This window comes from Eulemur rufifrons, chromosome 6 (assembly GCF_041146395.1).
Source record: "Eulemur rufifrons isolate Redbay chromosome 6, OSU_ERuf_1, whole genome shotgun sequence".
Taxonomy (NCBI): domain Eukaryota; kingdom Metazoa; phylum Chordata; class Mammalia; order Primates; family Lemuridae; genus Eulemur; species Eulemur rufifrons.
The window spans coordinates 26603377-26616106 of record NC_090988.1 but is presented as its reverse complement, the minus strand read 5'-3'; the positions used below and the strand labels follow the sequence as shown (position 1 = coordinate 26616106).

General features: G+C 38.7%; 1 protein-coding gene across 1 annotated transcript in view; it reads right to left on the bottom strand.

The window, feature by feature from the left end:
- Positions 1–12524, bottom strand: part of GUCY1A2 (guanylate cyclase 1 soluble subunit alpha 2) — a 298353-nt gene extending 285829 nt beyond the window's left edge. The window contains exon 1 of the mRNA XM_069468984.1: positions 12228–12524. Within this exon, the coding sequence (XP_069325085.1) occupies positions 12228–12524 (297 nt within the window). The remainder of the gene's footprint in view (positions 1–12227) is intronic.
- Between the last annotated feature and the right edge of the window lie 206 nt (positions 12525–12730).

Below are 12730 nucleotides of genomic sequence, written 5' to 3'. Positions count from 1 at the left end.
AAGACTGTGAAATACGGCTCTATTCTTAGTGTCACAGTGGATGGGAAAACTGCTAACCTTAACCTGGAGACACGGATTGTGGAATGTGAAGAAGGAAGTGAAGATGATGAATCTCGCCGAGAAATTTGTGGAACTGGCTGCACAGAGACTATATGAGGCCCTCACAGCAGTTCACTGATAACTTTTTGTCGGTATATGTTAAAACATTTTAAAAATACTTAACTCTACTTCTGTTACTTAAAATAAAATATGTTAGTTTCAAAAAATCATTTTCACCTAAATTCAAAAAATCCAAATCCGAGGCTATCATTGTATTTCTTCCAAATGCCACCCTACCATTGCTGAATTTTGCACTTGTATTAATGCCAACACCATTCTCAAACTCACTACCACAGGTTATCTTCCCTGGGAAGCGACTCTGCATGCAGCAAATTTATTAGGGAGTGCTATTGGGATCAACACCCACGAAAAGGTAAAAAAGGAAGCAGCACGGAGCAGAAGAAGTTGGGCTGTGATGCAGTGTCAATGGAAGCCTCAGCCAACCCCACATGGAGATTTGACTTCAGAGGTGCCCCACACTGATTAGTCAAGGGATGGGGCACGACCTTGGGCAACTGAGATCATAGGCAAGTTACCCAACTACTCTGAATCTAAATTTTCTTATAAGATTATTTTGAAAATTCAGTGATATATATTATGATAACTCTGAATAAATGTTGGCTCCATATTAGTGGCCTAATACATGTTAATTCTCCTTCTCCTACCTCCTAAGTTATTTTAAACTATTCTCTTTTTTTTTCCAAGTCCTAAGCCTTCCTTTAAAATGGCACAATACATCAATAAAGATGTATTGAGAAACTACTTCTAGCCAGGATTATTCTAGGTGCCACAAAAGACCACAGTGATCAACCCAAACAAGATCTCTCGACTTGTGGAGCTTAAATTACAATGAAGTAAGACAGGCAATAAATCAGCAAACCAGTAAATAAAAAGATAACTTCTGATGGTGATTGCTATGATGAAAACAGCAAATAATAAGTGGTGCAAGAGAAAATGATTAGTAGGAGAAGGCTACTATCTGATGAGGTGACACTGAGCTGAAATCTGAAAACCAAGAAAAGACCAATCTTGGGGAGACCTGAGCAAGGGGTGTGAGTTGCGGGGCATTTCTGACATGGAGAATGGACAAAAGTCATGAGGCAAGTTGATGCTTACTTGGCATAATCAAGGAGTGTATCACAGAACCTTGAGTGCAGATTAGAGTATCACGAGATGAAGTCAAGGGCATAGACTCCTGATATCTTGTAGAACATGGTAAGGCATCACCCCTGTATTAGTACTGCATTTAATGGATAAAATCCATAGAGCACTTAGCACTGCCTGGTACATGGTAAGAACTCAATAAAATCAACATCACTATTATTACTGTCATCATCATTATAGGTTATAATACATACAGACCATATGTCCTCTACTTCATGCCAAATGAGGAATGGTCAGGACTGAATGAGGGGAAGAGAGAGATAGAGGGGCAAAAATAGCTGTTGTGGACATCATTTAGTAATTTTTCAAATGTGACTTTACATTTTTTAATTCAAAACAACAATATCAAATTTCTGTCTGAGTGCCCCACTTTAGGCATCTGTTTAGAGCATATTGAGTACAAACCGAATGAATCAGTAAGGGTTCATTTGCTAGATAAATGCTGTCTGAATGAATGAATGTGAGAGGTAAGTGAATGAGTGAATAAACAGGAAACCAGTAAGATCACATTTGTTTTTAAGATTTCTGGAAGGGGACATCATTTGTAAGTATATAAGAGCAACAGAATGACCCTGAAATGTCATATGCCCAAAAATGTTGAAAATATTTCCCCATAGAAAGCATGAGAGTGCTAAACAAGAACTAAGGCAATATCTAGAAGTTTTGCCAAAGAGTGTGGCTGGAGGTAACTGAAGGTATTAGGAAATGTGATTACCAATATGCAAATCAGCAAGATAACTGGTAGGAAGGGGTTGTAGAAAGGCACCAATATTTATTGATCATTTACGGTATTTCAAATACTGTGCTAGGCATTTTTATACTTTTAATCCTCATAATCTTATATACTAAGTATTACCCTCATTTTATAGTGAAGAAATAGAGCCTCGGAGAGGCTAATTTATCCAAAGATGCACAAGATAACAACAGGAGTGTGGCTGACTGCAAATCTGTTCTTTTCTCAGAATACAGAGTTAAGGAATCTCAACGAATACTTTGGTCCACAAGAAAGCAGTGAAGCAGTGCAACAAAGTCATTAGTAATAGTAAACATAAGGTTTTCAATTCACTGTTCTCATTTTATTACATATTTGCTCTCGAGTAAGAGATTAGTGAGAGAAATATGATTTCAAAGATGGAAAGTGGAGACAGCAAAGTTATTTCCCCAAAGTCAAATTAGAACAAAAATCAGAATGCAGCATTTATTGAGTTGTAGTTATCAGTCCCTGCCCATGCTGGGTACACACAGAGACAAACAGGCTTATAGGCATTTTTCAAGAAAAAAATAAGACAAGCACATTTACCAAATTATATACAGAACTCCAAAAGTTAGGAAAACTTTTTGTTAAAATCCACTCACAATATTTCTCCCTTGCCTGAGAGACTCGCTGGTGGAACATGAGAAACTGAGAAGGCACATTAACTCTGTCAGACCACAAGGACCATTTAGCTCCTCAGTGCTTCTACGTAGAGGAAGTTCTCTGTCATCAAGCATCAGGTCATCCAAAACACTCCCCTTACCAGGATGTTAACACATCAATAGCAGAGTATAATTAACACTCATAAGGACAACACTGAGGCATTGAAACACACAAGAGAAAGTCTGGGATTATCAAAGACTTATTAACAAATTTAAGATCCTTTAACTCAAGTGTATTTTATTGCATTTCAGCTGCTCACTTGTAAATTGATACTGCATATGTTAGAGCTCACTTAGTCAAAATGTTTGATAAACCAGAACTGATTTCTACCTTTTTAGGTAAGAAAATATCCACTGCACTCTCCAATCCAATATGAAATGTTTTGGTAGCCATCCGTTACTCTAAATCCCACAGGTTCCCTTATACTCAGGAAGTGATGTATCAAGTCTGAGCCAAGGAAACCTTACAATGTAGCAAATAGGGACCATAAATAATGCACTGAACAATGTAGCTGAACAGCTTTATATTTTTCAAGGATTAGTTCTAATTTTGTACTAGTCAAGCAGTCAGTTAGAAATGAGTTAATGACCTTATCATTAATTATCATTATCATTAACTAGTTAGAGATGACTACTTACCAGGTTACCTGATTCTGGTTTAGAAGTGGGGGAAAAAATAATCAATTATTCTAACAGAGTGAATTGAATAGAATAAGACCTAGATATTTACTAGAGAATCTTAATATCATATCTGTGTCCAAATAGGAAGACTAGAAATGCCTTTGAATTAGTACAGTCTGCCCCATTTGACATTCACTTTCATATCTCCCAAAATATAACCCTCCACTCTACCAGATTGCCCCTAAACACCTCAAGCTCAATCTGACGTACAGGACTTTTAATATAAATTTAATACCTTCACTGCTTTATACCTTGCACATCACACTCATCCCCTCAGTTTGTTCTACAAATTCATTATCTCCAGCCCCATTGGACCCTTAAAAAATACCCAATGATACATCTACCTATTCCTGGTCAGTTTTCCTCCTCATTCTGTAAATTAGCAATTTCTACCTTTACCTCTTCTCCCAAGGACTCTATCCCTCCAGTGCCATTATTATGTCCACTAATGATAACCGTAGGATAGACCTTTGGATGTGCTGGTGTGCCCAGTTTTGTTTTATGAGATATTTGGTAATTCAGGGTTTCTTACATACTGAAATGATAATGAACAAAATAGCATGATAGAGATATCAACGCTGTATCTTATAGAGTTACACATCTCTTTAAGAGATGATATACAAACCCTGTAAGTAGCAGCACATATGCTCCCCCAAATAGTTGTTGTGTCTGCAGAAATTTTAAGATAATCCTACTAACCAAAGTTAGAGGCCATTTATATAAAATCTACAGATTATTACAAAGTTCCAATAAAACACCAGGTATGGCAGTATTTTGAAAATCTTAAAGCATTCTAAAAACTAATGTTAGGACTATATTGACCATCATTTATATCTGAATAAAAGCTACAAAAGAACTATTAGATTAAATAATCAACTAAAATATGGCAGCACAAAATCATTGTAACCCACAGAGCACTACCGGATACACCAAAAGCTACACAAGGATTTAGTCAATCAAATATTCATTCTTTTAACAAACATTTACTAAGTGCCTTTGTAATTCAGACCCTCTGCTAGGCATGTGCATACAGAGATGAATAAGATATGATTTTTGTCTTAAGGAGGTAGAATAAATCAAAGTCACAGTACAATACAGTAAGTCCTATAATGGAGGTGTGGGCAATAACTTAGTATTCTACAGAGAAAAATTGCAGTGACTGAAAACAGGATACGTGTGTGTGTGTGTGTGTGTGTGTGTGTATACATAAAAATAGTCAGAAAAACCATCCTTTCCCAGTATTCAGGTGAAGGGTTCATACATGAAGAAGCATGGGCATTCAGGAACAAAGAATATAAGCATGTTTTAGAACATTTTGATTGTCGCCACTGGCCACAGTAGACTCACACATAACAAATACGGTATGGTCAGTGGAAAAGGAGGCAAGTGACTTCAAGGACTTACAGTGAACATAACATCAGGACTTCCACACAGATAGCCTCCTCTCGTGACTGGTTGATTACAGAGTTGTCTGCAAACGCAAATTCTAGAAATGTTAGATCACCAAGATCACCATTTATTTGGAGAGTTCAACTAGACCTTATCCAACTTGGCCACTGAATGACAGAAGGACTAATTGGCTACTAAATGTAGAGATCAGCAACCATTACTATTTTTGTCATATTTTGATAGGGTTTGAAGGTGGCCCTATACATCTGATATCTGAACCTCCTATTGCTTCTTTTCTAGAAAAAAAAAATCTGGTATTCAGATGTGTTTCTTTCTCCCTTCACCTTTTTAATTTTTTCATTGGCATATAAACAAACCATTCCTCCAAAGTGAACCAGTAGATGGAGCATTTGAGAACTGCTGGGTCAATCTCGCTCTAGAAAACACAAAAGCTGATGGTAATGTCAAATTGACCCTCACAACAACCCTTCTTCTCCCTTTTCCTCTACAATCCCCAATCTTTTCGAATATTGGTTTCTTTATTCTTAGGGAAGAGGTCACAAAACACTTACAGCAATGCCATGTGACCTCCTGAACATAAACATAGGGCAGTTAACAAAACACCCTCAAGAAAAATAGGAAAAGAGTCCACCATAATTAAAGCTACAAATGGTAAAACCTCAAATGCCTTCTACCACACAACCAATAAGATTATTTTGACCACAAAGGATATAGCCATAGATGTGGTGATAATAGCACCAACTCACCACCTTTATCCCGTCCCTGTTAAGGCAATAGCTGCCTGGGATAAATGCATCCCAAAGGAGCCATTTCCAGGATCACTCTTTCCAAATATCAGTCTGCAGAGCTCAGTGAGCTTAGATCAATGGTCCCCACGGTGTGGAATTCAGTTACCTTTTGACACAATTTTAGTGTGCCTAGAAATCACCTGGCATTTTGTTCAAAATGTATTCTGGGTCCCTAACTGGATCTACTAAACCAGACCCTCTGAGGATGAGGTCCAGGAATTTGTAGTCTAACAATTTTCTTCAATTATATCTTATGTTCACTGAAGTTTGATAGCCACTAGCTTAAATGAAAAACTATTTAATAAGCCTCAGATAAAATCTGTTCAGGAAGTGATTTCTCACTATTCTATTCATAAGAATGTTCACTCTTTCTCAATTCCCCACAACAGTCGCAACAATTCTCCAGCCATCAGCGATATTTCCAGGTCCCCTACTTTCCAAATCACTCTAGGCCGCAATTTTATGAGGTGCTCTGAGCTTATAGCACATAATTCTAGATCTTCTGATCTTGTCCTGAAACGATATTTGAAGACCGAGATTATGTCATTTCCATCTCCTAGCAGTGCATTTTTGGCAACAGTAACCCACTTGCTGACAAACATTTCTCTCATTTGACAGAGAATGGTGCAGAAAATATAAGCAACATAGACTATAGGAGATTCATTACATTTATCTAACTTTTTAAAATATAAATGGGCTACTCAAAGAGTCCTAGAAGGAGGATATTGTTCTATCTGCTAAAAAAAAAAAAACAAACAAAAAAAAAACATTCTATTCTGAAGTTTTGTTTTAAACAAAAAGTGTAAGCAAATTTTAAAGAGGGTTGCACACTTGAGTATGTCTCTGCCAGGCTGGGTGCAAAATTTAAATATTTTGTTTGATGGAACCAAATATACCACAAAACATATCAAACACAAAAGAAACATTAACAGAACAATTAAACAAGAACATCCATCCACTTATATTAAGCATTTTATTGAACATCCATTAGGTACCAGATAAACATACAAGTATTGAGGATAGAGTCAGAATTTAAACAAAGACTTTGAGTTTTAAACTAAATCACTGTCTCATGCATTAAACAGGGGCCTGCAAAAAAAAAAAAAAAAAAAAAAAAACCCTCAATAGACAGCTCTTGCAAATATTCTCCCTGCATATGCCACGTAAATTGTTTTTCTTCCTACATGTGTTATCAAGTCTCAAAAAAGAAAATTATATTTTCTTGAAAACTCATGATGAACAATGTGTAGCAATAACACATTTATTTTGCTATCACATTTAATAAAATATGTATAGTATTTTTACTTTACTTTCAGCTCTCTATAATAGAGGCAATAAGACATAAAGGTGAACAAAAAGAGTGATGATGATACTGAGGGGAAAAATATATAACAGAACTCAAGTACTCCTCCCATGCATCTCAGAGTCCTTCAGGTAGATAAATTATTGTACACTAAAAAGGAATATATGATCACTTATCACCTCTACTTACAAACTAATAGCCACTGATATCATTTCCCATTGTCAAAATTTATCTTTAAAATGAAAGCTTAATAATTGAATTGGTAGCCAAACAAGAATAGAGCACTACACACTTACACAAAACGTAAATGGCATTTGCTGGTGACTACTGCATCTCACAGCCTAGACCTTTGAACACATGTACAGATTAGTCTGAATGCAATGGATGAGGAATGCTTGACATTCTTAGGCAAATGAAATCAGCAGTTTCTCTTTCACCTACATTTTTCCTAATTTAAAATTAATTTGCTGTGAAATACATTCTACCAAATATATACGTCTTCATATTTTTATAGAATTTATAGAAGTGGTTTTCACACTGCCACACAGCATTTAATAATTTGACGGAAATGTCTGAATCTGCAATGATTACAAATGTCTGTGTACATGCCGGGGAGCCAAAAAGGGACTCCAGTTTTAATTGTTTTAATGTTTTGGCTAGTCTATGCCAACAAAACAAAGTGCTTCTTATCACTTTTTTTAAAGTACTTGACATCTATTCTATGAACTCTTCCAATAAGGTTACTAGCAAGTGAATTATTAAGAAAAAAAGAAAAATTTTAGATCATGTAGAAGTTTTCAAATTTGGTTGAAATTAATGGAACTCACCCTGAAAATATTATTTATTGAATTTGAGGAGTTTTATGAATAATATTGCTCCTCTTTCACAACAAATCTACAAGGTAATTGTTATTCCTAGCTCACAAAAGAAGAAATTAAGGCTCAGAGAAGGTAGGAGGTAGCTTTTCCAGGGTCTCACACTTAGTAAGGAGCTCAGGAGCAGACTATTCAAACCCAAGTCTGTCAGACTCCAAAACTTTGTTCTTTCTACTTTGCCAAGTTGTTTCTCAACGACTGGGGATGAGGCAGAGAAAGGCAATCGACAGCCATTAGATACAGTTTCTACTAATGTGAAAACTACACTACTGGAATACATTTTATCTAATTTTATAATTGTAAGGAATACATTTCTCAGAGCTTTGTTAGCCAAATTGAGCCCCAAATTGAAAAACCTTTAATTAAAACATACAAATTTTCCAAATATCATAACTCATAAATATATTTTATATATTTTTCATTGTGGACATGTTAGTTACACTTTCTAAGGATTTTTTTTTAAGTTTTTTTTTTTAAGGCTTTAAACATGTCAGGCAGTTGATTTTTATTTACTGTTAGGAGAGGCTAAATATGTATTTTTTTACATCCTTTCATTCTTTCCTATGCATGTATCAATATAATTTCCTTTCCCAAAATACTGAAACAATTTCTGTCTTTTTGCCACTTGAATCCAGTCTTCCCTCTCCATTTTGTCTCTCGGTTTCCGGGACAGTTCCCTAGGCTAGTAGCTTTCCTCCGCTTATTTGCCATTCTTCCCAGTTCTGTTACTTTTCTTCCCGCCATTCTGCTCTCTATGCTTCTGAGGTCTTCAGAGACACCTGGAATGTCCCCTGACAAGAAACCTAGGGACGCTTTGCCCTTGAGTTAGACAGAATACCTTCACTGAGAGGCTGACATCAGCAATCCCAAAACTGATGTCAAAGTGATAGGGCAACTAACCCTCATTTACAAAAATAAAATCCAAATAAATGACTTACTAAATTCAACCTTGATGTAAAATCCCCAGGTGTTTCTCAATGTGTGTTCCCTAGTATTAAATTATTTCACAATAAATAACACACCATGTGATTTACACATCTTCAGTCAAGTCTTTACAGTTATTTTCATTCTTATGGCTGTACCTCAGAGATTCACAGTGAACAAAACCACCCAAAGTGGACGATAAATAAAACTTCTTCTAGACATCTCCAAGACAATTGGAGTTCTTACGTTTTCCTACAATACACTTTCCTCAAAATAAAGACTATAATTAAAGAAGTTCCATGAGGTCAAAGACAAGGTATGTTTTGTTCAGCATGTGTCTTGCCAGTGCTCTGCACAATATTTGCCACACTGCAGATCCTCAAATATTTTAGAATAATTGGGTGAATTAAATAGTATTTTGATGTCCCTACTTAAGAAAATAAACTATCCTCAAAAGTTTCAAAACTCATAATGTATGCCCTGGTTTTCTTTTATATACTATTATGACAGTTTATTCAAAGCCTAAGAATATATGTCTTTGTAGAATCTCAGAATAGAGAAGAACTCTAAGCATAACACCTTACAGATGAGAAGGATCCCAGAGAATTAAAGTAATGTGTCCAGAGATATACAAGTTGTCCAAAGCAAAATTAGAGTCGGGTCTCCTGAATTCTGGATATTTTTCAATTTCATCAATTCAATTTACTTTTATTATTTAAATTGTATAAAGTATTATAATCTTTCTATCTTATACCAGTGCATCTAAAAATGACTATTAAAGTATCAAAAACCTGAGTTTAGTTATTCCATGGGTAAAATAACTAGTTTAATTACTTGGCAATTAAATAGTATTTATTAAATTCATTTTTATTTTCCTACTTGCAAATCAATTCTGAATAAAAAACAAATCCCAAGTGGCTGAGACATTTCATGATGAGACCATTGAGAAAACAGGAACTTCCATAGCAAGTACAGTCTCTCCTGAAGTATACTGCAATGAAATGCAAGCAAGCTCACAATGATCAAAACAACCAGAAATTCCCATCTAAACATGCCCTGGTAATAGTTACTCTTAGTGATTTAAAAAAAAAAAAAAAAAAAAAAAAAAAAAAGTTGTTCAGCTCTAATGAGAGAATGGATAGAGAATAATCCATCTTCCCAAGTGTTTTTTTCAGAGAAGTTTAGAATCCTGACAGTATCAAAGAATGAATCTACTGGAACTTTTTGAGGCAGTGTCCCAACTTGCCAAATAAAAGAAAAATGGGACCACGCAGATATTATATAAGTCATTGCTTTGAAATACAATCTCTGTTTTCTTTGTGTCATTAAGTCTATTGGTGATACGGTTAGCCATTGAGAATTTTTCTATACGTGTAATATGATATAGAAAATGTTTACACTATATTCACTTGTATATTCTCAGCATCCACCTGACAGAACCTTTTCAAAATAGAAAACAATTATGGCATGGAAAGTATATATAGCTGTTGCACATATTTGAGCATCACAACTATTTTCAAATTTCTTATTCTGAAAATCATTACCTGCGTACATGCTTTCATCCAGCAAAAAGCCAGAGTCATTCAAATTTGACTTATAAAGGTAACCATCAGAGGCTATTTCCTCCCTCATATTCTGGGAGTAAATGCCTATGTTCTCAGTTTATTTTATCTATTCCTCATGAAAGTTGTCGAAAATAGTCTTAGGTTAAAGTGGCATTACCAATTTACTTTTTTAAAATTACTTTTTTAAAATTTGTAAATTCTGGTTCTTAGGCAAAAAGAAAACTCCCAGATTACAGAAAAACAATTCTCCCAAAACTATTCACTAGCTTTAGTAAAATCAGTTTATCAAATATGAATCTGTTGTACTGAGGAATTATTAATACTATATTGCACAAATGTTGCTTTTAGATACTGACACAAATCTACAGATGCACAGGTAGACTCCTCTTATAAAGGATTATGTTCAACAATCTGCAACATCAAATAGTTGCTAATATGATGCTGCCTTGGAAATATTGGCAGGGAAGAACAGCAAACAGCAGCCAACCCATTCTGAGGTTTGTTTCCCAGGTTATCAGTGGGGAAAAGTGGTAGAAACGTATATTAAAGAGGAAAAATACACAAGAAGAGGAAGATGACTGAAGAGTACTTTCAATGATTAAAAAAAAAAAAAAATCATTCTCCATTAATGTAAATGCCACAAGGATATCCACAGGCCCACCTGGAACCAGTACTCAGCCGCTCCGGCTCTCACTCCAGCAGGTCCCTCTACCAACAATTGCAATAGTATTTTCAAAAGCGAGACTCAACAGTAATCAAACAAGATCAGTGTTCAAATTCATTCTGGAGACTTTTTAAAGAAGTAAAAGTCCCAGGAGTGGATAGGTAAAAGTGCCGCCAGGAGTTAAAACGCTTGTAGCCAAGGTCAAAGTGAGGATAAAAGGTAGATGGAGATTTGACACTGAATCTCTTTCAGATTGTCTGCAATAGAGAGGATTCCTTCAAAACAGCTCACCCAGACAGGGAGAGACTAGATCAGAGTTCTGCCACTCCTGCAAAAGATAAAAATCAAAGGTAGCTGAAATGCCTGGGCAGGGATGAGGCAGGAGTGGCCAGAAAGGATGCCTTAGAGCCAGGCGAGTTTGGTGTATGTACACCTGGAACTGCTGTTACAGACATCCTGAGATGAGCCCAAGTTGGGAGAAGCCTAGGAAAGCATTTATTCATTCAACAAATATTTATGAAGGGCCTAATATAAGGAAGGCCCGGAAAAATGAGGGAGAGGGTATTGTGGAAGCCAGGAAAGGGAGAGTGAAGGATAAGATACGGGTGCAAGAAGTACCAGAGAGCTTTAGAAAACCAGACACCAGGTTTACCCAGAGAAGCAGCTTGAGCCAATAATCGCTTGGTGAATAAAGGAAAAAAACTACTGGGTGGGGAGAACACAAGAAAGATTAGAGGTTTCTTCATCAGAAGGCAACTCAGAAAAATATCTGGCAGAGAGTGTCTGAAGATTTGAGAACAGGGATGCAACACAGAATGCAGATAGCCTGTGGAATTCAACGATGTCAGAGAAGGTCACGCTAAGACCAAGAGAGTGTGGGAAATAAGGAGAGGAAGGGTTTCCTGGAAGGGGTTGGGGCTCCTTTGGGATGCTGGAGAACACAGATGAAAGACATGGAAATGGAACTACAGAACAGTGCCTGGGAAAGTTTGGGGGAAAGAAAACAGGTGGGTGTGAAGGAGCACTGGGGCCGTCAGGGGACAGTGATGAAGTAGGGTCCAAGGCTAGAGGTGGGCAGACAGGGCCCCGAATTTGGAGACCCTGGGACCCCAGAAAAGTGGAGTCTTACTCTTTTCCCGTGCCCTGATCCCCACTTCCGTCCCAACCAAGTGGATCGGGTCTTGCCGGGGGCGCCGGAACCCTAGGCCAGGCGGGGTGAGGCCCGGCCGCCCCCCAGCGGTTGGGCTCGGCGCGCACGCCCCGGCTCGCCCGGCGCCAACTTTCCCGATCCTTGTCCTCTCTCCCAAAGCGCGGGCCCCCCTTCCGCCCCCCGCTCACCGAGGGCGCCGTCAGGCGGCTGATGCTCTCGCCCAGCGAGTCCAGGTTGACCCGCCTCCGGCGCTGCGCCCTCCTGGCCCCGGCCGTGGCGGCGGCGGCGGCGGCAGAGAGAGCCGGGGCCGGGGCGGCGGCGGCGGCGACGGCGGCCGCGCTGGGCTCCAGCGGCCCGGGCGGGCTCCGGCTGCCGTTCCAGCAGAGCCTAGACAGGGGGCACTCCCCCTCCTCCTCCGGGCTGGTCTCCAGGTAGTCGGAGCCCAGAGAGCTGAAGGACTCGGACGAAATCTTCCTTCGAGACATGCTGCTGGAGGCGCTGCGGCGGCCGAGGAGGCTGCGGGGACGCGGGCGGCAGCGGCGGCGGCGGCGGCGGTGGCGGGACCGGCAAGCAGCAGCGTTAGGCGCGTCGGGGCCGCGGGGCGCTGCGGTCGCGCTCGGCGGGGCGGGAGTCCCCGGGGCCGCGGAGCCCCCCGAGCCGGCTGCTCATGGCGGGAACTTGGGGCGCCGCC